Here is a 27,874-nt window from a genome sequence, read left to right on the forward strand (position 1 = left end):
ACAATCAGTCTTGATCAGTGAGGAACAGAAAGAACTAGTTATATTGTCCTCAAGGTTTGATTGATTTGATATTGATATGATATAATTGATGTGATATGGTGACATGTCTTCAAGAAGAAGTCCTTGATCCACTCCTTCCTGTCTGCAGCAGACCTTTTGATGACGGCTCAGACTGGGAGGGGCTGAGGGCTGGCACTGGAAGTTATTCTATAAAACTGACTTTTCCAGTTCAGGAAGTCAGAACAGGTCAGCGTTTCAGTCGGATGGGAGCATTGATAAGAGCATGATCTTGTAAATGCATTGATCTTCTGTGAATGCTGCTCTCCAAAGCTTTGTAAATAAATCTGATCAACAACACCTTGGTCTGTTTGGAAATCTCCTATTCTCCACGACAGTGTCCTTTCTATTTTACTTTTTTATTTTATCTTTTTTTTAACCTCTATTTTATCTTTTATCTGTCAAATTTGAAAAGCAACCATTTAGGCATTTTAGTGACATTGCCATGGGTATATTATAGAAATTTAGTATAAATATCTACCAATCAATTTGTTATAACATTATTTTAGTAGTAGTATCCTGGCAGAAATGATCCATGTGTTTCACATGTATTCTGTATTTTATTAAAGTTCAAAATCATTTATTGCATCTCTATTTTTTAACGAAGCACATCTCACTGAAAACACAGATCTTTTTGTTGAGGCCTGGGCCTGAAGGCAGCACAGACACCCAGAGAAAACCCACACAAACCCGTAGAGGCCTAACCTGAGGCTTGACCTTCCTGCTGTGAGTCAAATGCACTGACCACTAATCCACTGCGCTGCCTGAAGACTTTTCTATACCTAGACCTTTCTTTAACCCTAGTTTTACAGTATTACCCATTATCACAAAAGGTTGACATTAACTATGTTTACATGTGCAAATTCTTTGATCAGATTGAAATGTATTTAGATTAAGTAATGCAAGTGTATCGTTTACATGGGCACAATCTGATCATGGCAAGCGTTTACATGCCCTGGATTAGGCTCGGACCGACACTAATCCGGGTTGGTCCGGGCCGGGTTTCGGGTTCGGGTTAGAAATGACAGCGCTACCATTCGGATTATGAATCGGCATAAACCACCCCTCTCATTCAGATGACAAATTAGCTTGGAACTAGCTAAATCAGCTCAGAATAATCCGAATGGGGCATTCACAAGACACATTTATATTCCGAATGGCCGTTTAATCCGATAAATTATGTCCATGTAAACATAGCTAATAATGTGTTTGCCCCTGTATGCGTTTCCCGAAGAGAACAAGATCTTGCAGTTGCTAACGTCATCATACCCAGGAGGTTTAGTATCTCAAAACTTCCAGACAATTGTTTCTTGTTGATTGTCAAAGCTAGCACACATGCACGTTACTCAAAAATGTATAACTAGTTAGGAATTTTCAAAGAAGATTGAAATTTATCCGATCTAATATATAAATAAATAAATAAAGTGAAATATTTCCCAGTACTTGTATTAACCTAAAGCCAGATAAATGGGAGGGTTACATTGAGAAGGTAATCTGTTACAATTTTTTTTCCAAATCAAATATGCAGATCATCAATAATAAAAATCCCATCCCAGATTTGTTTGCTCCTGGGTTAACAATGGGTTGGTCAAGAGGTTGCTTATGAAAACTGCTCCAGTGGACCGAAAGGACCAAATGACCAAAATGTAGCTGCTAAAGAAAAAAAAAAATCTATTTTATGATAATCTATGTCAAAATGGGCACAGTCAACTAATGGACTTTAAATTTAAATAATGCTGTTTTTAGGTGTCTATTCTTTTGATCATTATAATTTTTATACTGGAACAGCTTTCATTTTCATTGCCGGCTTATTTTCTTCTGCTGTGTCCCTTATTTTCCCTGCACTTGGTCGTTAACAAATTGTCTCATAGTGGATCACACATCTTCACCTGTCTTTGATCTTTTCTCTATCTTCACTAAAGCATGGGGTTGTTTGCTCTTGTGTTCATGATTGCTTTTGTGTGTGGTTGGGGGTGGTGGGTGCAGCTGAACCAGGGATTAGCTAAAAGTCAGGAGAGCGTGGGGAATCTGTAAAATTGATTCTTTGTGAATGATAACACCTCTCTTCTATTTACTGCCTGCATGTTAGACCCTGTGTGAGACTGATGATTCATGCTGAGCTAACTTGCAGTAAAAGTCTGTGCATGAATGAATAAATCTAAGTTTTATATGCATATCATGTGCTGCATCTCACGCCTCCTGGCACTCAGTTGTTAATCTTTGCTCAGTGTCACTTCATTTCTCAGCGGGATGCTCAACAGTCATCTTTCTTGCAATCTGCTGTTTGACCAAACAACTCTTTCCTCTTCCCCAATCACCCATTGAACTCTTGCTCTGCTGTCGTCATAGAATTAGATCCTCAATCTGTCCCCCTGATCTCAGACCCTGACAGATCCTGACATGATCCCTCATATCGTCGTCACGCCTCCTCACGTCTCGTTAGAGCTCATTCTTCATTTGTCTTCGTGGTAACCTTCCTAGCCACTGCTCATGGTTTCTATTTCATCAAACACCTTTTTGTCGCCTCTTTCTCTGTCTGGCCTTCTACATTTGTGTAACCGTATCACTGTCATTCTGAAAATGCACTGGAGGCTCCTCTGAGTGTCTACTCAACTGTAAGTGCAACTTTGTGGCAGTGTATGAACTGTCAGCCCCAAACTGGCTTTGTGCCACCCTGCCTTTGGTTGACCTCAAGTCTTTGGGTGTAAAAGCCTTGCACTCATGCAAATATGAGCTGCGTCTCAGTGGGTGGACAGAGAGCCAGATGGGATTTTCACAAAGCTCTCTATTTAGTGTGAGTCACGCATGTCTCAGACAGAGCAACATGTCACTGAATGGCAGGACAAGGACAATACAGACGAAAGCGTTTTTGCCTCCTCGCCCAGCTGCTATTATTTCTCTCTTTACGCATTTGTGTCTTTCAAACCAGCAGCCTTCAATGGCCCATCACTTCACAAGCACAGTTATTGGCCTCCAAGGTGATGCTTAGCCTTGAGGAGCTTGGAACAACAACACCAAGGGTGCACTTAGACTGAATGGGATTCTCTGAGGGTGACATATGTTTATAGTTTATTTCTCTGATTGCGTTCTTACTGTCACAATGAAGGCAGATGTGTTTTAGAAGCTAATTTATTGCAACTGTACAACACAATAAAGTAGACGCTAAGAAAGAGGTTTGATAATCAGTTCTGTTAAGTACATTCATTTGCATCGCCAGCAAAAACAATATGAGGGATAAGAACTGGGAAAAGGTTTCTGTTGTCTAAACGCACCTTGAAACTCTGATATGGAGCAAGAAGCTGATTATCAAATCTTCCAACCTACAGAAAATACATCAGTACAAAAAATAAACTAAAACTGAGACTTGTGGGAATATTTAACCATAATCTGATGACCCAGGAAGTAGCTCATAAATTGCAGTGGTATAATCCTACAGGCGTGATTTGTGGTTTTCCTCTGTGAAAATAACTCCACAGATTTAGATCATTGTTTGTTATTTCAAGATAATATTTTGTGCTGGTATAAACTATTGATGAAGTTAACAACAAAGTCCATGCTCAATAATCCAGGTATACGATCCAACATTTTTCAGTCAGGTCATCTGGACAGTTTCTTTTTTTGTGCGGAAACGTTTTGCCTTCAATCCGGAAGGCTTCATCAGTCAAGGGAACACACAACAAAATTGATTCTTCCCCCAACAGCTTACTCCAAAGTGGAACAAACCAGTTCTGCTTGTGATAAGATGGTCTCTTTGGTACGCCCCCTCCTCCATTGCCAGCCCTCTTCCTTGTTGACAGTCATGTCAAACTGGTTGAAAACAACAAAGTGTTGGATTTTTTGTTGAATTTTTGTTGATTTGTTGTTTTCAACCAGTTTGACACGACTGTCAACAAGGAAAAGGGCCGGTAATGGAGGAGGAGGTGTACCAAAGAGACCATCTTATCACAAGCAAAACTGGTTTGTTCCACTTTGGAGTAAGCTGTTGGGGGAAGAATCAGTTTTGTTGTGTGTTTCCTTGACTGATGAAGCCTTCCGGATCGAAGGCGAAACATTTCAGCACCAAAAAAGAAACTGTCCAGATGACCTGACTGAAAAATGTTGGATTGATGAAGTTGATGAAATAAGTTATTAGTTAAAAATGTTACTTACAGAAATTGAATTGCCAAATTGATCCTTGTTTTAGGGCTCTGTTCATTACACTGACCATCAGAAGCACACTCCAGACCAATTTTAACTGAATTTATCCATCCATCCATTATCTTCACCCACTTCTTCTTTTTTTTTGGCTGTTTTTAAACACAATACTTTTGTAAGACTTAAATATTTATTTCCACTAAACAGCTCATAATCACTGAATTGACTGATGCATTTTGTCCATCACCTTGTGTGCTAAAGCCTTCCACAAAGATTTCATGTGACCCAATGCACAGAGTATGGGCTGGGGACAACCCTCAGCTACCACCACCACATTTTAGCTACTTATCAGAAAAACTGACTGACGTGTGGGTTTTCATCGAGTGATTGATTGGCGTTGCCATGATGAATGGGGATGATCCCAAAAGATAATTAGTTGCCGATGTGTCTTGATTACTTTCTGTAAGTTTAATTAAAATTCTAAATATTTTGCTAACACAGACGGAAGCAATTTTATGGTTTCATAAAATTTCTCTGGACGGTTTATTTTTTTGTTGAAAGGTTTCATCCTTAATCCAAAGGACTTCATCCAGTGGTGTAGTCTACATTTTTGTACTGGGTATACTGTGCTAGGAAACCGAAGTACACCAGTTACTACAATGTAATTGTCAATTTATTTTGATTTTTAAGTATATTGAATGTTTCAAAATTTCTTTGATGCTTATATTTGAATAAATGTACAACAAACTTTGTACAATAGTTGGTTTTGTATTAAAAACACATTATAGAATTTATAAAACAGTAGCAAAACATGTTCAACTATTACGTAGTAAGTACAGAAGTATTAATTATACAAAAAACAGGTTGAACCAACTCAATGTGTCTATAAAATGCTCCAAATGTGTTGACAATGGCACATGCCCAATTATATGTCGCATATTATTGGGCACTTTTAAGTGGGTATGCTGAAATTCCCGAGCTTTTCTATGGGAATACTCCATATACCCACGTATCACATAGACTACGCCACTGACTTCATCAATTCGAGAAGCCACAACAAACTCAGTCCCACAAGCAGCACACTCACATAGTGGACCAACCAGTTTGATAGTAATAAGATGGTTTCTGGAGTCCGCTCTCTCCCCCGTCGACTCCTCTGAGGCAGCCATAGTCACTTTTTACCTGGATTATTGAGCATGAACTTTGATGTTTTTAACAACTTTGGCCATGGCTGCCTCAGTGGAGTTGATGGGGGAGAGGGCGGGCTCCAGGAACCACCTTATCACCATCAAACTGGTTGGTCTACAATGTGAGTAAGCCACATACGGGACTGAGTTTGTTGTGGCTCCTCGGACTGATGAAGTCCTTTGGATGAAAGACGAAATGTTTCAACAGAAAACTAAACTGTCCAGAGGATTTAGTATTTCTTGTTTGTTTGTTTAATTGTAGTGGACTAAGCCTACGTCGAAACCCAGTCTAAGGTCAAAACTCTTGACCTTTAGAACCTTGTGGGACAGAAGCTGTCATTTCATGTATTTGACTCCATAAATACAGGTTCACCCATCCTGAGACTTTCTTTCTTGAAGATTCAAGTGAAAAGAACACTCTCTTTTTATTATCATTACTATCTTACAAATGTTGATAATCAAAGTGTCTTAGTTCAAACCATTTTAGATGTTGCAGTGAACTAATCAATTTTATTAACTGAGTAATGATTTTATTCTCATGTTAAAAGCTGTGGCAGAGTTTATGCATTTTTCTGATTTCTGCTTTTGAATGAGCAAGTGTGTGCGTTTACAAGGTTACAGTCAAACGAAAAACAAGTTGTTATGTTAAAACTGTCATGTTTTAGAATCCTCTCAGACGTAAATAGAGATGTTTTGCACCTGTGTCTTAGGCACGCCAAAACAGAACCCTCTCGGTCTCTGAGAACATTTCTGAGCTGTCTCATAACAATTCTCGCTGTCTCTAACCCCTTACGTCACAAAAACACACCCCTTCTGGTCGTTTCTGACCAATGAAAAATCCCAAAAAGTGAACCGGGAAAGAGTCTTTAAAAGGTCAGTACTTCCTGGTCTAGACACAGTTACGGACTCTACAGAGACTCACAGACACAGACTCACAGAGTTTTCGGAGAGTTCGAGAGTTCAGAGTTCTAAAGTTCTGATGGAGTGCTGTTGGAGTTCCTGACATGACAACGAAGCTCTTCCGAGTTCCATGGGATTATAACATTTTCCACTGAGGTGAAGGTGTGTCGAACAGAGCCTCGCCACTACTTCTGACGGGCAACAGCCATTCTAAGGAGACGCTGGACCGGTAGCGTTAACGGAACACCATATCTGCTGATTATCATCAGAGAGGTAATGGGTCAAGTTTCCTACCAAGCGTACCGAGGCGAGCTGGGCTTCTGATGGAGAGTGTCGGTTCTGGAAAACACTTAATTTCCCTCACACACCATCCTTTACTCCCCCTAAACTTCTTTCCATCTTTAAACTTTCCTATGAAGTAGAAATTCTCCCAGATATTTAGAAATGTCTGTGTAAAGTGCTTATTCACATCCGTGTGGGTAAAAGTCATAGTTGTACAGTTTTATACATGTCTGTGGTGCAGCAACGGAAAAATCATGGCCGTATGATTTTTCCTGATTGATTGCTTTGTTGTTATTTTCATAATTTGCCAAATTAATGTACATGTTTGATGTTAAATTTGATTCTGTAAATAAATGACCGCATTCATTTTGATGGGTCAAATCTAAATGACGTCTCACGTTTGCATTTCCTTAAATTCAATGCACGTTTTATTCAGTCCAGAAAAATGAGGAACTCGCGTTAAATGATGAATACATCCCAGCATCTGTTCATCTACATAATTATTTTTTTTGTTTCTAGCGAATCAAATCGGTTCCTCTCATCCTGAACATTTCATTGCATTGTTGACCTTGTGTTAACTTGCATATGACAAATAAACAACACAGCAGGTGTGAATTGTTAATATGAATGGATGTCTATCTCGTTTGTGGACCTGTCATGGACAGGTAACCTGTCCAGGGTGCAAAATCTACATAAAAGTGGGTAAAGAAAAATTAATGTGTGGATTGATAAAAAACAAATACTGCACTACTCTAAATTAAAACAATAATTTGAATCGAGACAAATATCCAAATATGGCAGTAAACTGTATCTTGGTGAAGAAGTGTTGTGAACTGTGCACTGCTTCTCCATTAATTCACTTCTTTGTGTTTGTGTCCGTTGAAAAGGTCATCCACTGCCCTCTGTAACGAGGAGGGAAAAATAATCAGGGAGTGCTCTTTTCCATTCATCCATCTGACCAAGGTACATTAGTGCACAGAAAGAGCTTTACTTCCTCTAACAGGCTCAGTCCTGCTTTGGAAAAGAAAAACGAATGCGCTATTAGTTCCTAAACTGTGTCTTCGTTATTCCACCTATTCCCCGGTCTCATCTAAAGGTTCAGCCACAAGCTGCGAGGCAGACAGCTAAATGAGCCACACAACAACTCCCCCTCTCTTCACCCTGTCTGGAAGTCTAAACGATTCCAGGAGGGCTCAGAAGGTGAGTTCACGACTAAACTGCTCTTTGCATGGATGGATCTTTAGTAGGCTATGCCAACAGCAGAGTAAAAACACAAATGAGTCTATGGATTAATAAAATAAACAAATATTCAATGATCAGCTGGAATGTGATCACATCTTTTTCCTATTTATTTTGTAAATAGTCTGCGAGTGTGTGGTATACAGTTTGTTTTCTGAAATGCTATAAAAATCTGAATAACAGAGCATTCATTTGTTAATTCTCCCATAACACTTCCTTTTTTTGTTGTTGTTGAATCGTCAAACCATATTATTGATGTGTGTTTTGGTGCTGTAAGTGTCCCCCACAACATATTTGTCCCACTAACACTTAAACACAACAGGGACTCGCCATGTTTGAGCATGAGCGAACGCTAAAACATCCAAAGTGACTGTCCTCGCTCTCCGCAGTCATTATCGTTCGTCTCCCCCGACAGGCCGTTTGTACGCCAGTGCGTAATGTGTTATATCAGCTTTGTTAAGCACACAGGAAGGATTCCCCAGGTCCTACCTCATACCCAGAAACTGTTTCACTTAACTGGCTGCCTCATTACAGCCCGTGTGTACAGCCACTTTAATGGAGAATAATCTAATCATCAGTCCTGAGAGAAATGGACGCACAGGCAACAATCCACTCGATACATGCACACCCATACACACAAACGTTTATAATTAGAGATGAATGAATTTTCTGGATGCACACGCTCATATGACAGCGCGCTGGACTGCTCTACCATCTGTTGAATAATGCATAAAGAAGCTTGTCGCCACGAGGAAGCGATAAGCCTTACTTCTCATGGTATGGAGGAGGTTTAATTATCCAGTCTTTGTGTAATCGTATGGAAACAGATTTTAACTCATATTTTATTTAGCCCTTTATAGCTGAGAGGACTCTTGTTTATGAATTATTGAACAAATCCTGTAGTGCGAATGCGTCTTTCAGCCGCCGTGTTAAAATTTTTCTTAAAAGCAGTTGGGAAACAAAGCTTTTTTTTTTTTTTTTAACATGACCTCCACAGGGTTGTGTGCTCCGTTTCATTAAAGGAGCGGAAACACAGAAGGAGGATGTCGTTTGATATGCTGTTCTGTGGCCTTAAAATAGATTATTTTTCTTTTGTTTCACGTCTCCTGCGCTCAACAAATGAGAATACATGTTACTGTGCTTGAGTATACGATGCAGTCGCTGCTTTACGTCGTATCGCTGAAACATTCGACCACTAAACATCCCTCACGCGCCTGTCAGCACCCTAATGGGTTTTATTTCTACTATTTAAACTCATTTTGCTGCTCTCTGAGGGAAAACATTCATCTGTAAAATAAATTGGATTTCCGGAGATGTTTAATATTTAATGCACTCTACCAATCATCTATGATTTTTGCAGCATTTTTTCATCGCAAGACGTCAAGTTCTTGAGTTTTGCTTCAAATACGTAAATATTTTTTCTCAGGTGGTTCTTCTATGGCAGAGTAAAACAAGATCAGCCAACAGTAAGAACAAAATACGACAATTAAACTTCCCATCAACACTGAGATTTGCTCTGATTTCACATATTCTCTCTTGTTTCTTTGATGCCAGAAAATGTTTTTCACTTTCTATACAGTATTACATATTTATGTCCATCCAAAGGATGCTAAATTAAACCAAAACATTCACAAAATAAAACAATATTTGAACACAAACGCCACAACTTTATTGTAATATTACCAAGAAAATGTGTCATAGTTGAGAAAACGCTTCAAACAGGTGAACTCCAGATGGTTTGGGAGCAATATTTTTTAAAGAAATGTTCATATGGGTTGAAGTGGGATTCAGTGAAAGGCTATGAATAGTTAATATCTTACCTGTTGCTGATGACTCTTTGAACAACCTCCGTTTGAAAAACTAGAATTTAATTTTGATCAGATCGACAAGCTAATGGCTAGCCCAAGTAAGGTCAAAAGCAAAGTGGCATGCTGTCTTAAAACAACTCTCAAAGTTTCATATCACTTAGTGAAAATGCTGTTTCATAAACTTAAGTTAATTTCAGCAGAACTACTGTGACATTCCTACTGAAAGTGCCCCAGGATGACCCAAAGTGCTACAACTAACCGCTGTTTGCATTAGCCACTGTTTGTGTCTAAAAATCATAAACTTCTATATACATAACTATGCAATGCAAAAATTACAGCAATATAAACATTTATAAAATAGTGTCTGCACGAGCCATTGTGACATTTTAAGACTGCAGTTATGGATTGCTTTAAACATCTCCAATCTTTCCATGTCATAAAGAATGTTGCAAATACTTTCTTTAATAAACCTCTATTTTATAGCAAACAGTTGTTGAAATCTATCTCACCAGGAGAAGCTTTCAGCTTGTCAATCCAATTAAAATAAATTATATTCATCAAACGGAGGTTGTTTAGAGAGCTATCTCCAACAGGTAAGATAATTACTGTTCATTGTGTTTCCGTCAAGCCCGACGGTCCCATTATCAGTCTACAGCAACTTTCACTGTAATGACCTAAACTTGCATAAACAACTAATTCTTGGACTTGGCTCATTTGACACTAAACAACCATGAAGTGGGATCAAAATGCAAGTTCTTACAATCTAGTTATTTTTGTTTAAAAACAAAAAAGAAGTTATAAAGTTTAATAACACTAACTTATATGAATTGGTTGTTTTTTTCTGTTTCCTTATTAGAAACTACCTCGTGTTATCTAATGTGTCAAGCGAACAACATCTAAGAGTCACTCTCCTGCATCAGAAACCATCTTCTGCAGAGCAGCTTCCTGTCTGTTTTTTGGAGCTCTTCATACCTGGACGCCCTCTGTGCCCGGCTGCTGCAGTAATTTGACGGTGCGTGTATGTGCAGTCTTCTGGCCACGGCCGTCGTGCCAGGTCAGGTTGCTGCCTCCGGCGCGACGCGGCAGCTGGTAGCTCAGCTCCTCAGCAGACACCGTGTGCTCCAGGGAGGCACGGCAGAAACTGAAGCTGGACGCCGCTGAGAGGAGACAAGGAAAGATGATGAGGAAAGAAAATGCAAAGGGAGGTGGGGGGGAACAAAGGACTTTGATTGAACACAAGCAGGAATCTTTGTCTAAGGGTTTCCTGTCTTTAAAAGCTTAGCAGGCTACATTTATTCTAGACTGACTATGGTTACAAACAGATGGTTGATGCAATGATTGCTCATCTGTGATCTCCAATTATGCTGAGTGCATATTCACAGAGGCTGCACGCCATTTCTGGAGCTAAAACTGTGGCCAGATTAGTCCTTGAATATATAAATCCTGCATTATGAATACATATTTTCCTTCCATCTCTTTGTTTTGGCCTTTATCTATTCAGCCATCATACTTTCCTCTTAGAAAAAGAGGATAGATGGACAAGAGGGTTTGCTTTAACACAGCAAAGGTGACACGCTGTCAGTGGCTGGTCATGGATCAGCTCTGTGAACCCTCTGACGTTTTTATTAAGCTGAATGAGCAGTTGACCTGGACTGTGTCATCTCACGGCATTAAACTCACAACTTCCAGTCATTGACACCTTAAAGACTGTGTTAACACCATCTGACGTGAAAAGCAGAGCAGAACAGAAGAACATAAGTTAATTTTAAGGCATGATTGATGCTCACTTTCTGCAGTAACTTAATTTGAAAACTGGCTGAATATGATGCAGCGTAGCACTTCAAGTAGGTTTCCCATGTTATTGCAGGTCATTTTATAGAGACATGTGAAAATGACAGAATAATGCAAAGTAAGAATACGTAACATGGCCTGCCGTTTAATTTCATGCCTGACAGGATCAGCAAGAAAGCCCGTTCCATGTGGTTAATAGAAACCTGGTTGAGTTAGAGGGAGCTAACATTCAGTAAATCTGTTTAATTTGATTTTTTAAGGTTCCTATATTTTACGATAAAAAACAGAAAAAATGTCTGATCAGAAGTGATAAAGGTGTAAAATATGTGTATTTTATTAAATATGTTAAAACATATCTTGTTCCTAAAAAGCCCAGAAAGCTAGTCTTACTTTCAATCTGTGCGTAACTGCAGGGTTGAAGTGCATTTAAAGCAGCCTCCAATTTCCTAAGATAATTAAACTTCCCTTTAAAGTCCCGTCTGCTCTTTTTCAAGCCATTATTGAGACAAAGACAGATTTGCTGATTATGGACCTAAAAGTGGAACAAGGCATAATAAATGATGCCTTCATTTCTTCCTGATGTGAAAAAAAAAAAAAAAACTCTTTATATGAGAACAATGTCAGAGCATGCTTTGCAGGAAAGAAAGCCTCATTTCATCTTCACTCTATGGCTTCTTAATTTCTATTCTCTCACTTGACAAGCATGCAGTCCAAATTTAAAACCGTTCAGGAGACGGTTCAGTTCTTTTCACCGTGATGGAGGATCACCGCAAAATAAAAATCAGAACGTCAGGGACTCAAATTTACACAACTTTTACAATAAAACTTTGTGTTTGACACCAGAGTGTTACATCTAAATATTTATTTTACTTATTACCATAAAGTCTAAAACTGTCCACTTGTGTGAGACAATCTTCTTCTTTCGGCTGCTCCCTTCTTCAGGGGTTGCCACAGCGTGTAAAATCACAGGAAGATTTGGCAATTTGTTTGATGTCAAATGTTCTTCCTTATGCAACCACTGAGCTACTGCAGCCCACTCGTGTGGAGCAGAGGGCTGTCATCTAAGGCACCCAGGGGTGCAGATGAGGGGAATAAGGGCCTTGCTCAATGGCCCAGAGTAGAGCAAAAAAGGCAGATGTGGGTGCTTCACCTTTCCCACCCAACTTTTGAGGTTACGGTCTCACCTGCTCAAACCTGTGCATCACCACCCCTCTAAGTAAGATGCATCACCAAAAACAGAAAACGAGGAAACAATTGTAACTAGAGAAATTGCATTTCTTGCGAAAATGCAGTGTGCTTATTACAGAAGAACTTGCTGAAAAACAGCTGAAATTAGCTTAAAAACATGCTGAAATTTACCTGAAATATAAGAACAAGCCTAAATTTAGCACAAGAACGTGCAAAGAACACATATTTGCTGAATTAGGTTTAAATACGCAGAAATTAGCAAAAAAATGAGGAAATCAGCTAAAAAAAAGGCTAAAATTTGCATAAAACAGCAGTAGCAGAAAACAGTAGCAGAAATAATGGAAAAATCTGAAAATAGCTGAAAAAAGCTGAAAGGAGCATAACAAGCTGAAATTAGCAGAATGAAGCTGAAAGTAGCAGAGATTAACAAGAAAAACTTGAATTTATCTGCAAACAGCTGAAATTAGCTAAAAAAAATCTAAAAATGTAGCTGAAAATATAAAACAAGCTTAAATTAGCAGAAGAAAGCAGAAATAACGTTTACCCATTTAGGCTAAAAGTAGCAGAAATGAGCACAAAAAAGTAGAAATTATCTGAAAAAAACTGAAATTAGCAAAAAAAAAAACAACAAACAACTGAAATGTATCTGAAAAAGCAGAGAAAATCTTAAGTTTCAAGAAGGAAGTGGTGAAAGCACATTTTTGCTGAATTAGGCTGAAAAGAGTGCAAAAAATGTGGAATTAACTAAAAAGCTTAAATTAGCATAAAACAGCTAAATTGTAGCTGTAATAGTAGGAAAAGCTGAAACTGGCAGAAATAAGCTGAAAGGAGCATAACAAGCTGAACTTAGCAGAAAGAAGTTAGAAGAAGCACAACAATCTTGTAGTTATCAGAAAGAATCTGAAAGGAGCACAAAACAGTTGAAAGTAGCAAAAAAAGTTTTAATTTGCAGAAGGTTATTGTCGTTGTTAGTCTGTAATGTTTGTTTTATGTACACAAATTGGTGAATAAAATTTTATTTAAAAAAGTTAAAATTTGCAGAAGGAAGCTGAAAGAAGCTGAACCAGAGCCAAATGTGAAAGGAGCAGTAAAAGGTTATAAACAGATCTAAAGATCTGAAGGATGTAACATGAGCTCAATTCATTCTCTATAAGAAAAAAAAAAGTCTGAAAAGGCTAAATATTTAAAAAATCTAAAGTTACACCAATACCGGACGTCATAGCACTCTTCTCCTGAAAGAGCTGAACGTTTTGATATATGATTCAAATAGCTTGAAAACTGCAGGATGAGAAACGTGCCGAAAAGTGTACGGAAGAACAATGGATCTCGATAGTGTGAATGCTTCATGAGCGTTCACACAACAAGTAAATCTTGTCAGCTGTTCAGTTATCAAGGGAAAACTAACCTGTTGTACGGTTACACATGAGACCAATAAAAACCAGCTGAGGTTTGTGGAAAACACCTGGTTGCACCTGAGGAAAGTGAAGTGAGACACTTTTTCTCAGCCCAGAAGGCTGCTCAAGTGAACATTGATGAATACAGAGTTCACACAGCCATGATGGAAGAAACGAACAAGAAGAAGGAGGAGGAAAATAGGAAATGCCTGTCAAGAGTCAGTGATGTATAACCTTTACTGCCTCGCTTTATTGCCGTTTCTCTCTGCAACCATGTGCTTCAGAGCTGCTTTTCTCATTTCTGTTTGTTGCCAAGCTTCTTTTTGCTTCTTCTCACACTCTTTCTCCGCCTTTTTCCTGTTGTTGTGTCTGTGGGGTCTTCGAGATCAACAGGAGCCCAACTCTGATATAATTACTGCCAGTCAGACTCTAAGGGCGGGAGACAGGAGGAAGGAACATGGAAAGCTAAGCGCCTTAAAACCCTAAAGACCTGCCAATCTTGCAGAGAGAGACAAGGGAAAGCAGAGTAGCAAGAGTGAGACCGACAAGAAGGACAAGGCGAGCGTAGGGCTGTAAATTAGCCTGGGATCCATGCCAACAGAAGCAAACTGTACCGAGATAGAACGGCTGAGATGACTTAATTCCACAATCCAAACTTTGTGCTTATTACAAAAAGAACCCACACTTAATGGACATGACAACTGCTGGATCATTTATCCATTCAATTCAAAACTCTTCCATTTTACTGGACCCCTCCTCATCCAGCTGCCAAAAAATAAAGACAAAACACTCATTCTACAATCTTTAATCAGCTTGGTTGGCTTTACCAAATGACACAGAACAAAACAAGGCATTAAAATGGATAGCATGGTGATTTTTTAATATTGTATTATTGATATCAATATAGACCTTATCAGGTGTGACATAATTTAATGACCTACTTTTAACCGTTGATGCAGCAAGATCTGCTGTTTAGTGCTTTTAGACCTTTCTGCTGCCTTTGATACTGTGGACCACAACATCTTGTTGTCACAACTTGAGCAGGTGGTCAGTATCAAAGGTACAACTTTATTCTGGTTTAGATCCTACCTGACTGACAGGAGTTTTTCTGTTTATTTAGGGGAATGTTCTTCATCTTCAGCTCCTCTGATCTGTGGGGTCCCTCAAGGGTCTATTTTAGGTCCATTGCTTTTTAATCTTTACATGTTGCCGTTGGGGTCTATTTTTAGAAAACACAACATCCCTTTTCATTGCTTTGCTGATGATACTCAGTTATATCTTCCGATTGAGTCAGACAGGGTCACTCCACTGGATCCACTCTTGAACTGTCTAAACAACATTAAAGTCTGGTTAAAACTAAATTTTCTGAATTTAAATGAAAATAAAACAGAAGTCATCAGCTTTGGTAATTGTAATACCCTTAATGGTTTTGGCCCCTTGGCTTCATACAGCCACTCCAATGTCAGGAATCTGGGAGTTATTTTTGATAGTGCTTTTAAATTAGACAAACAGATAAATGCAGTTGTGAAATCCAGTTTCTTCCAGCTAACACTCATTGCCAAGGTGACGTCTTTTCTCCATTTTAGAGACCTTGAAAAGGTAATTCACGCTTTTATTACCTCTCATTTGGACTACTGTAATTCATTGTATGTTGGTTTAGACATATCATCTTTGCATTGTTTACAATCTGTCCAGAACGCAGCAGCTCATCTTTTAACAGCAACTAAAAAACATGAACACATAACCCCTGTCTTGGATTCTCTCCACTGGCTTCCACTTCCGGATTGATTTTAAGATTTTATTGCTTGTTTTTAAAGTCTTAAAAGGTCTGGCCCCGTCTTATTTATGTGATCTCATTAACATCTACACTCCAGTAAGAGCACTCCGGTCTACCAATCAGTTCCTCTTAGATGTCCCCAGATCCAAACTGAAATCCAGAGGTGATCGGGCTTTTGCGGTTGCTGCTCCAAAACTGTGGAACAGTTTACCTGAGAATTTAAAGACCGCTCAGACTGTTCAGCCTTTTAAATCTTTGCTGAAGACTCATCTGTATTCCTTGGCATTTGATCTACACAGAGTCTGAGAACAAATTTTGAGCTGATTTTATTGTTGTTGTTTATTTACTGTTAACTTTCTTACATTTTTGCATGGCACTAGATGCATTTTTTTTACTCTTTTTATCTGTCTTAACTGTAAAGCACTTTGGTCAGCTTTTGTTGTGTTTATGTGCTATATAACTAAATTGACATTGACATAGACATCAATAGAAAATCACAAAGTTGGGAAAAGACAAAAGTCTTCATTGAGGGTAGGGTAACAACTAACAATATATGGGTGTGAATGAAAGGTGCATTAACTAAACCTCTACACTTTTGCACATAACCAGTTGTTTAGTTTGTTGCCATTTTCTCAACCAAACAACATCCATGTTACCACATGAATGTGTGTTCGGAGCATAGATAGACTGTGTACATGCTTAAGGTACTGAGGCTATAAATGTATCAGTCCACCAGGAGTTGGTAAACTTTTGGACTGACTAGACGAGCTGATCTGGTTAGACTGATATTCACAGCTTCAGCACCACTGGGTAACTCACGGGCTACCATACATTTGTGTACCAACAGGGATGGTATTCAGTCAAGAAACCAGAAACAAACTAAACAACTGTCTCAGGCAGAGGTGCAGAGGTTTATCTTTAACAAATGTAGTGCGTTTTCACACCACATTTTTGAGAAAAATGTGTTTTAAAAACTCAATATGCTACAAAAAATGGCACCCTTGCCTGGATGAAGACTTCTGTCTTGTCCAAACCATGCGCTATGACTGACAAGATGGTGCTCTATTGATAACTAACTTATTTTAGGACAGTTAAAGATCCAAGCAACTACTGTAGTGTCTCTTTAAAGTGACACTGTGACGAACAGAATGGTTGCTTTCAGGGACAGAGGGTTTTAAGTTAAATCTCTCCAGATCTTTGTGATCCGGTGCGATTACAATCTTTTCCATTGAGATCGAGGGGTTATCTCTCACCTTTTGTCATCAGTCTAAGCAGGCTTTTGATGAGGCTGAACAAGTGCCAAATCTCTGCTGTCCTGTTTGTCACTTTCTGGTGTACTGTTATCTCTGACTGCCCTTGCTGGTGACTTTTATCACCTCCAGTTAAGGGAGGGGGTGAGAGGATGAGCGATGATGGAAAGTGGATGGTGCAGACTCAAAGGCAGTACTGAATGAAAAAAAAAAACGTGTCAAAAACAGTAGACTTTTTTTTAGCTTAAGCTTAAACATGGTTTGAAAACCTACAGAGGAAAGAAAGTGGACAGTTGGTGGAAGAGGTGCCAAACATCAAGGGTAACGTGTCACATTAATGCTTGTGTGAGGTTGTGTGTGTGTGTGTGTATGAAGGGTAGCTAGGTCAATACGACTCAGCCCAGTGAAGTGTAACCTTATATCACCTCCTCTTGACTGAGCAGCATATCTGCTGTGCAAAGGCGCTGCTAAATCTCAGAGGTATTCCCTTTTTGAAAAGGTAATTAAGATGTTCGGTACGGCATCCTGGAAGGTCGTTCCAAGCCAAATCTCACAGTAGATTAACACAGTGTCATCCAACATTACTCATTTGACTCAAAAAGAGAACGTCTAAATTAGTCTGTGAGGGCTATTTTGCTGTGGAGGCTGTTTTTCGGACAAGTTGAACGTTGCATAACCTTCTAATCAACTTAGGAGGAATGTCATCCTTTAGCATGGGGGATGAGGCTATTGGTTTGGTTTGTCCACTCTTATTTGAGGCATCGCAGAGAGGATGATATGGGGTATTTCAGCTGCATATTGGTATCAACTCCCTCCAGCACCAACTCCAAAGAAAATCTGTTTTCAGATTATATAAAAGTAGGAATAAAAAAATCCAACTTAACCTCATTCCTTTGTAATTTTCCAAGGTGTGAAATATCATAGAAAGATTTTACGCCTGTGTAACGTATTTAACCTGTTCTCCTAACTATTGCAATGAACCTACCATGCTACCATGTCCTGTGAAGCATTTACTTCTCAACTTTTGGGGGGTAAAGCGAGGAGCTATTTTCAACTCTCTACATCACTACCACAGTGGAACAACCTCAGGAATAAGCCTTGAAATTATTCTATTTGTAAGAGCAGGAAGGGGAAAAACGAGAAAATTCTGGTTACAGCCTTAAAAATAATCAGAAAACCTAACAGGGGTGGGGTTCCCATGATGCATGACACAGTCAATTATCCATTCTGACATGAGGCACTTCCATACAGGGGGTTGAGGTTTGCCTTTCACAAACTATCAGTGTCACAGGAGCACACAAACAGGGAATCAGAAGTTGCCATCCAGCTCTCGTCCTGGAATAGCAACTACATCTGTTCACACGTTTATTAAAGACTGCCAGCACTGTCATAAATATGACTGTGAGTGCATTCATGCCAACTCAAATATTCCCACATCTGTAGAATCCCTATTAGCATTTGTTTAGGTCAGTGAACCTGAACAAAGCTCAGAGAGGCAGCTGTGTGGATGGAGGCTGAATTCTGGATTCAAACCGCAGGGCAGCTACGGCTCACAATGCACGGAGCGCACCCAGGACACAGGTGGAGCTGGCATTTCTGTTACAATTCTGCTCATGAGATATAGCTCTATATACCCCAGGAGAACATAGCGAGGTTGGTATGATAAATGCCAGGTAGACGTTCTCTCTGCAGGCGGTGTTGCAAAGCTAAACAACACCTTTCACAGAGGCAGACAGACCTATTGATCAGTCATTGATGTGCCACAGAACAGACCGTTACAAATCATTTCAGATGGGGCAAAAAGCACACAGCTCCACTGACATACACACTCTCCAACACTCACTATTGATTGTCATAACTGCTCCTGTTTAAAAAAAAATCATGCCACTTTTTATTCAAAAATAAATAAAGGAGAGAAATTAATCGAAGAGAAAACAAGGAAACAACATGGTCTAAGAAGGAAGCCCAGGGTTAAAACAAACCCAAAAAGAAATGTGGGACAAGTTAGAATATGAGCATTTCCATTTAGTACATCTGGAAAACAGTGTTGCTTAGTCCCCTTCACAGCCAAGCCCTCATAAAATGACAAAGGGAGGACAGATTAGATCTCATTGTCTATCAATTATCCAGAGTGAATGTCAGAGGAGGAAGCAGGAAGAGTAAGGACACAGAGAAGGAGAGACCGTGGATATGAAACTCAATAATAGAATGTGAGATGTGATAAGGCTTGATAAAATCAGAGAAAAGACACAATTGATGAATGCTTGTGCATGAACAGTAAAATAGTATTTTGGGGACTGTTCTAAAGTAGTGTTGCATAAAATTATGTACTCTGTTAAAATCTGCAAACCAGAGTTGTAAAACAAAAAATTATTTTTATGAATAATGCAAGTATTCACAACAGACTCAGACAGTTTAACCCTCCATCACAGATCTATCAAGCGATGAGTTAAGTTTGACAGACTGTTGAAGTCAGACTGTTTAAATGGTCAACACAATTTGACTGAGTTAAGTTCAAGTTCAAGTCAATTTTATTGTCGTTACCATCTCATGTGATACATGAGGTGGAACAAAATTATGTACACAAGATTCCAGTTACACCCCAAAATAGAAAAATATAAAGTGTAAAAATAAACAGTAAATAAGGATCTAAGATGTAAACTAAGATATACACTAAACAAACGCCAAACGGTACGCTAAAAGATCTAACACTAAACTAAACTAAACACTAATAATGTAAAACAATACGACATAACAACAGCTGCCCAAACATGAGTCTGTGGTGAGCAGATAGGTATGAATGAATACAGCAACATGAGATAATAAGCAGCATAAGATAACCAGCAGCATGAGATCATCAGCACGGATAATCAGCAGCACAGACAAGTCACATATCACCAATTAAAGTGGCATTACAATTATTTGTCTTTCTTTTTTTCTATCCAGTGATGATCTTGTTAGGGATTCATGAGTCTAACAGCTTCAGGGTAGAAGCTGTTCCTCAGTCTAGTGGTTCTACACTTAATGCTCCGCAACCTCCTGCCTGAGGGGAGTGGGGCAAAAAGTGTGTGTGCTGGGTGAGTGGGGTCCTTCATGATGCAGGTGGCCCTCTTCCTGCATCTGGAGGTGTAGATGGCTGTGATGGTGGGGAGACTGACTCCAATAGACATCTGTGCAGCCTTCACCACTCTCTGCAAAGCTTTTCTTTCTGCAGCTGTGCAGCCTCCATGCCACACGTTGATGCTGGAGCACAGGATGCTCTCCACTGCACACCTGTAGAAGGAGGTGAGGACTGAGCTTCCCAGACCAGCTCGCCTCAGCTGCCCGAGGAAGTAGAGTCTCTGATGAGCTTTCTTGATCACACAGTAAAATCCTGAGTGTCAAATAAGCAGTGTCAGAGCATGTGAACTCTATAAGAGTCAATTCAACAACAGTGAGTGTAAAATGCCTCTCTAAGTACTGCAGTGTTGGTGAAAATATTCAGAGTTAAAATAGATTTTTTTTAAACAACTCTTTACAGTGAAACTTGTCAAACGTTAAAGGAAATCCACTCTCTTGGAGTTCATATAACACCATAATCCAGTGTTGATGAAAGTTCTCCAAACTGAGTGTAAAAAAGTACTCTGATAAGCTCCGCCCCCTTCCACCTCGTGCTAGACTGACCAGAATTTTCTCAGCGCCATTTTAAACTTCTCCATCTTGCTGGAAAAATCACGGTAAGCTTCCTTAATTTTCCAATTGTTCTGAATTTTTAACTGTCATTATAGTTACAGCAGCATATTAAAATAACCTGATGCTTCAGACAGAACTTGTTTTAGAAAAAAAATGCTTTTCACGTGACAAATGTGAAGAGTTGTAAGCTTTCAAACTGTTATCCTATTTAGCATTAAATAAGGATAGAATTCTAAACATAATAACAAGTCACAAGAGCTAATAACTTTTAAATTTGGATACCAACATTGATATACTTGTAAAACAGATTCAAGAAATTTTTGTATTGAACTTTTTTTTAATTATTATTTTATTGAAGAAAGTACATTTACTTTTAAAATCCAGTGTTTGGTCAGGATAAATTTTCTTTCTCATTGTGCTGTACATACATAATTATTTTTTATAATACATCTTACACCATTAGGTTGGGACGTATTCTTTATGCTAATTTTTTTAATTTAATGTCCACCTCAGTGTTTCCACTAGTTAATTTACCATGGCGGGGTGCTCATCTCATCTATGATTTTACTTGACTGGGCAGGGGCCTTCAACATGAGGGAAGAGGCATCGTTGGCTTTTTAGCTAGAGCACCTGTATTGCACGCTATGAGCGCGCTGCTAGGTTAGCGTGACATGTTAGAGTTGTGCGCAGTTTGTACAGACAGTTCTATTTCATATAGGCTTCGCCCTTTAAGGCTGTCGCTGATGGGTTTATCCCGTTATGCAGAGCATAAGCACTGAAAAAATTTAGTCCACGCCCACCTGCTGTGTGGGCCCCACCCGGTCCGTATAAATTATGTTAAGAGCGGGAAATCGGCTCCCATTTTTTCTTCAGCGAGCTAATATAGCACTGTCAGAAGAACAAAGAGGATAAATTGTGTAAATGACCAACCTTTGTGAAGGATGCTTGGCCCGGCAGTCGACCTCCGGTCGTCCGGTGAGTTCTCCTCCCCGAGGAGAAGATGACGAGCAGTCTTATTCCAAGGTAAGCGTCGGGGAACATTTCCCAGTGACAGGTCACTACACGCTGGACAACGCCATCTTGTATTTTTTCCTCTTATCGCCGACCCTCGGGGCGAACCGGATGGTTCCTCTGGGGCAAGGCGTGCTCAGCTGCAGCCCCCGCTGCTCATTCCCTCCTGGGGAGCGTAGTGTAGGTGGAGGGGGGCTGAGTGAATGCTCACCCCATCCCACCTCGTTTCGCATCGGCGATCACACCGCTCCCGGCCGACAGCGCCCTCAGGGGTTGCCCGGCGGAACCCAGGAGGAGGCTGACATGAAGGGACCCCCTTTTTTCTACGTCCCTCGCCTTTTCCCGCCAGTTCGGATGATCGGCGGGAAGGTTGTTTTCACTGGGCTCCACTGTGGCTCACCGTCTTGATCCATACGGCCTCGCGTTCCAACAGGACGTTCGACGGGCGAGGCCACAGACGGTTCTTTCCTGGTAGATTAGAGGAGTCGGTCCCCAGTCCGCTCCCATCGCCAGAGTTGAGGGATTCACCGAGCGGGGCTTTTCCTCGGTAACCCCCCCTGGAGCCAAGCCTCGCGGAAGCTTCCGGAGCGAAGCTGCCCAGGTCGGAGCAGCGTCCCGTCCCTCCGGAGGAACCAGCCGGCGACCACGCTCTCCAATCAAGCCCACCGATGTGTTTTCAGGCAGCCGCAGTTAGCAACAACGTGCGCTGCTAGCATATAGCATGTCCAAGGAACTGAAGGCCGCAGACCTGCCTTGGAGACAAAGAACTCCCTCTGTAAGGCAGCTGACGCCAGCTCAACATGTGTGCCTCTCCCACGGTTTGCCTGTCGAGGACTGCAGCGCGGATGACGATGATCCAACGATCCACCATGGCTTCGTTACTCCCCTCGCTGCCGGAGAATCTGCACAAGACCTGATGAGGCCCATCGCGGACGCGCTGTTCGGAGCAGCTTCAAACCATGCTGGCGAAGTGAAACAGTCGGAGGAGGTGCCAGAAGCTGTGCGCCACCTCATCAAGCCGCGTGGCCCACCCCGGCCCGCTGGAGGGACCGTCGCGAGCAAGCTTCGACTTTTTCACGGCCGCGACTCTCGCTGAGTTCCACCACCAGCCCCGCCCGTCAGAATCCAGCCCTCTTCACTCCGGCAACCTGCAGCTCAGCGTTTCCCCAGAGTTCGCCTGCAAGACAGCGCTCTGGGCAAACAATCGCAGAGCTCATGAGAGAGAAGTTTCTCAAAATGACGGTCTCCGGAGAGTGTGTGTAAAAGTGACACGAAAGTTGAAATAAATCATCGTTAATGATCAAAGTGTCTGTTTTTTAGCCAGTCTGTAAGCTCGGATGAGCTCACAGCGGCCGCACACATAAGAGCCGGTGTCCTTAATAAGGGTTTTTAAACTCACCGCCGCTCCAAGACATTACTAGTCGCTTACAGGGCACGATGGTAAGTGAAAATAACTCGTTATAATCCCGAGCTGCACGATTTTCACCCAAGCGATGTCAACTCGCACTCGTGGGAGGAAACAGCCCCACACACGAGCCGGTGTCCTTAAATAAAGGTTTTTAAACTCACCGTCGCTCTTAGACATGACGAGTCGATCACAGAACAGCTTCCACACATGAGCCGGTGTCCTTAATTAAAGGTTTTTAACTCACCGTCGCTCTAGACATGACGAGTCGATCACTAAAATGAACAGCCTCCATCCAACGGCGCTGCGTTGATGCTGGCGCACACACACAGCTGCCGGCGCTAACCAGCTCACATCGGTATAAATGTGGTCCGCAGGCTGGTTCGGGTGTAGGTCCTTCTCTCTCACAAGAAACGACACCCGTCTCAACGAATCAAACGTGGGCAGCCGTCACCCACCGCGTCTCAGCTTTCGGCAGCTCACCGCAGCTTAAACGTGAAGCAGCTGAAGAACCCGGTAATGAGTCCCGCCTCCCTCCAGCGCGCGCCCCTCCAGCGAGAGCGGCGCGCGTCCCTCCAGAGAACAACGTGTGCTCCCGCGGGGCTAGCAGCCTTCACTCCAACAGCACGGCGTTAATGAAGTCACGCCCTCCGCCTTTTCAACGTTCGCACAGCGACGTCAAACGCGCAGCCCCACCGCGTCATCAGCTGTCACACGCTTCGCCTCAGCTCAAGTCTCGCCCGGGATCACACAGAAAACATTCCCGCGACGCATGACGGCGGTTGAGGGGCGGACTGCTGACAGCCGTACAAACATGACACTTCACTTAACGCACGTTCACCCTACGAACGTTACGTAGAGTGGCTAAAACATGCTCGCCGTTTTTCAGATGGATGGACAGGGTTTTATGCAAATGGTACAAATTACAGTTTGCAACCCGAACCCCTCCATTCAGAGGAGTTATAAAAAAACGGTCCCTTCATCATCAGACTGAATCTCATCCCTAATGCAGAAATCCAAGTGTTTTCTGATAAAAGTAATCTACAGAGTCCCCCAACGGAGAGAAATCACAGGGTTTTTACTCACGGATCGGAGGGGTGAGACCGTTTTTTGGATCTGTTATATAACATCCAGAGAACGCATACTGATCATCCTAACACAGAGACGAGAGTTTTTTGTTTTACCTGGATGATCTGCTGCTCCTGTCACTCCAGACAGGAGGCGCTGATGCAGGATCAGGTGTTGACATCACACCTGTTAAATCTGGGCTTCGCCATAAATTGGAAGGAAGCTCGATTTTTCCCGGCCCAGACAATTGTTTTCTGGGAGTGGAATTAAATTCAACCACCATGAAAGCTCGTTTATCACAAACTAGATTCGACACTTTTTTAAAGTCAACTCAGCCACGTAAAGACCTGGCAAGTGATAACAGCTGTCTCCGTCATGAAGCTGTTGGAAATGATGTCACTCACACAGTGGTTCCGCTGGTTTGTTACACACGAGACGCCTCCAGAGGTGGTTTTTTACACGTCTGCATGTGGATCCAGTAAAACAAACGACGGATGATCATTGTCCCTTCCTCTGTGAGAGCAGACCTCCGACTCTGGGGAAACACCTTGTTTTCTGTCAGAGGGAGTCCCCCTCAGCAGACCCACGTCACGGGTCAGTCTTCACGGACACGTCGCTGTCAGGCTGGGGGGGGGGGGACATGCCTATCTCAAGCAGTAGGGGCGCTGTGGCCCCACCACACATCAGCCCACATCAATGTTTTGGAGTGTCGCACAGCACTGAATATGATTCAACACTTTGCTCCTGTGCCACAGAATCAACACGTGTTGATTCACACAGAACATGATGACTGCTGCGTACATAACCATCAAAGGGTGTACGTTCAGCCCAGATGTTACACATTGCGTGAAAGCTACTGTGTTGGGTTCATCAAAACCTCCTCTCTATTAGAGCGGTTTATATATCCGGTGTTCTGAACAGATGTGATGTCCAGGGGCGGCCCACGTCACGTGTACCGGACCCTCCATCCAGATCTGATGTTTTCAGACGTAGCAGAAGTTGGTGATATAGAAATGATTATTTTAATGCTTTTATGTCAATCTATACCTATATTACACTTATTTAAACACACTTATACTCACTTTTGATGCAGCTTATCTGCTTATTCAGTCATTCCTGTGCTGCAGATGTGTTTTGGAGTAATTAAAGTTCTCTGGGGATGCTCTAGCCAGAAGATCGGGCCCAATCTTCAGGTTACAGTGACCCAGGTTTTGAAGGACATGTTTTTTATGAAACCATTGCTCTGTTGCACAGACTGCTTTGATGAAGGAAAAACAGATTTAATTAAATCTGCCCTCCTGGCAACCATCAAAACTTGCTTTGATCTGCTCTCACGCGATCAGGGAAAGGTATATAAGAAATGTTTCAAACACAGAGAGTCGGGAGTCCTGTGTGGATCAGCCGCGCGCTGGTGCCATACGCCATTTTGATGTGATTCTTCTTTACCTGGGTCGAAAACGACTTCCCGGCCAGTGTCACGGTGAGAAGTTATTTCATATCAATTTGTGTGTTAAGAGTGTACGAGTGTACATGCTTTTTGCTTGGCTGTTTTCTGTGGCAGGTTAATAAAGGACACTTATTACTCCTAGCAGTAACAGCCTCTGTGTTTTATTTTTCCCTATTTGTCTGAATATCTGTGCCGACCGTTCACGAGCCCTTTTGATAAAGAATTTCATAATACAGTTGGCAAAGCAGCTGTGAACCTGTTTGCGACGCGAGAGAACGCTCAGTGTCAACTATGGTTTTCCCTGAGCCCGCGAGACGATCCATCGCTGGGGGGGGACGCATTTGCTCACAGCCCGTGGCCCAAAACGCTTTTGTACGCGTTTTCTCCCACCTCCTCTGTTTTTACGGTTCCTGAACAGAGTTCAGGAGGAGGGATTGACAGCTCTCCTGGTGGCTCCCGAGCGTGTGAACGCACCATGGTTCCCAGGCCTGCAACGTCTGTTGTCGGGTCGCCGTGGAAACTGCCATGGAAGGAGGATGCTCTCCTTCAGGCAGGAGGAGCGATCAGGAGTTACCCAGAAATAGGTCAGCACCTGTGGGTCTGACCGCTGAGCGGTCCCACTTAGAGAGGATGGGTCTCCCTCAGGAGATAGTGTGCACAATTCAAGATGCACGTGCTGCATCTACCACAGTTCTGCACACATCAAAGGGGACGGCTTTTCAGCGCTGGTGTACAGAGAAAGGTTTAGAGGCCACCTCATGCCTTTTTAGGCGGCGTGTTGTTTTTCTACAACAGCTGATGGATAGGAAGTTGGCTTTCAGTACGCTTTAACGTACGTTGCAGTCATCTCTTCCTGCCACGAAGGTTTTCGGAGACAGAACAGCTTTTAATCACTCGCTGATGAAGCGTTTTTCTAAAAGGTGTTCAGAGACGCAGGCCTGCTTCACGTCAACTTGCTCCACAGTGAGATTTAACGCTGGTCCTGCGAGTCCTGATCAAAGCTCCAATTGAGCCTCTGGATCAGGTTTTTCACTTAAAATTCTTGTCTCCTAAACAGTCCTGCTGCTGGCTTTAACACCCACTAAGAGGGTAAGTAATTATCTGCCCTCTCTGTTGCTTCGTCATGCCTTAGAATTTAGGCTGACGGGCAGCTCAGCTGATTTAAGACCAAACCCAGCTTTTATGCCTAAAACATCACGAGCTCTTTTAAATCAAGAGTGATATCGTTGGAGGGGTTTTCCCCCCCCCCACAGATCAGAAGAGGAAGCATCTTTTCATCTTCTCTGCCCGGTGCGGGCGTTGACGTGCTACATAGCGCGCACAGCTGCAATGTGTTTCAAACTCAACAATTGTTTGTGCATTATAGAGATGCTTCTGCAGGTCGCCCGTTATCCATCCAGCGCTTGTCACACTGGCTGTGTGAGGTTTTTTCTGAAGCCTACAGAGCATCAGATTTAGAGCCTCCTGTCAACCTCTAAGCACACTCGACCAGGGGTATCGCATCTTGGACTGCTCTGCATAATGGTATGTCAATGCAGGACATTTGCACTGCGGCTGCATGGTCAACACCCTGCTCATTTATTCGCTTTTACCTACGTGATGTAACGGTTCGTTCCATGACACATTCTGTCCTTAGTGCTCTAACAGAATGAATATTGTTGTTCTCATGGAACTCTGTTTAAGCTCACTTCTGTCTGCATGCATTACAGTGTGAGATGTTGTTATCAGTCACAGTCGTGTCTGTGATTTTGGTTCTATTGTCACTAATCAGTTCATGACTATTGTTACCAATCAGTTCATTTGATCAATAATCAATTCATGGACATTAATCTGTTTATACTGTTCAGCCATGAACCAGTTGGTTCATGCTCCCCCCCCCCCCCCTTTTCAACTTCTTCTTCCCGTTGAAAGTTTTCCGGGGCATTCATGCTTGGTCAGAACGCATAGTTACACAACATGCGTCTGTGCATGGCACATAATTACGCGATGCGTAGTTATGCACATGGGGAGCTGAGTGACAAGACGTTTTTTGGGCAAGCTTCCGCTTCTTACTGTGTTCGAATTGACCCAGTGAGGCGAGGACCACATCCGCTTCGCCCTTAACCCATCAGCGACAGCCTTAAAGGGCGAAGCCTATATGACATAGAACGTTGGTTACGTACTGTAACCCCAGATTCTATGAATATAGGCGTAGCCCTTTAAGCGTCGGGCCTCACTGGCTCCTAAATGGCTGAAGAAAAAAGCTATTTTTGGGAGCCGATTTC

General features: G+C 41.8%; 1 protein-coding gene across 1 annotated transcript in view; it reads right to left on the reverse strand.

The window, feature by feature from the left end:
* The window catches only part of samd10b (sterile alpha motif domain containing 10b), a 90,713-nt gene that overhangs the window by 25,795 nt on the left and 37,044 nt on the right, over positions 1–27,874 (reverse strand). The window contains exon 2 of the mRNA XM_037684079.1: positions 10,580–10,764. Within this exon, the coding sequence (XP_037540007.1) occupies positions 10,580–10,764 (185 nt within the window). The remainder of the gene's footprint in view (positions 1–10,579; positions 10,765–27,874) is intronic.

This window comes from Nematolebias whitei, chromosome 11, assembly GCF_014905685.2.
Source record: "Nematolebias whitei isolate Nwh7 chromosome 11, NemWhi1, whole genome shotgun sequence".
NCBI classification, from domain to species: Eukaryota; Metazoa; Chordata; class Actinopteri; order Cyprinodontiformes; family Rivulidae; genus Nematolebias; species Nematolebias whitei.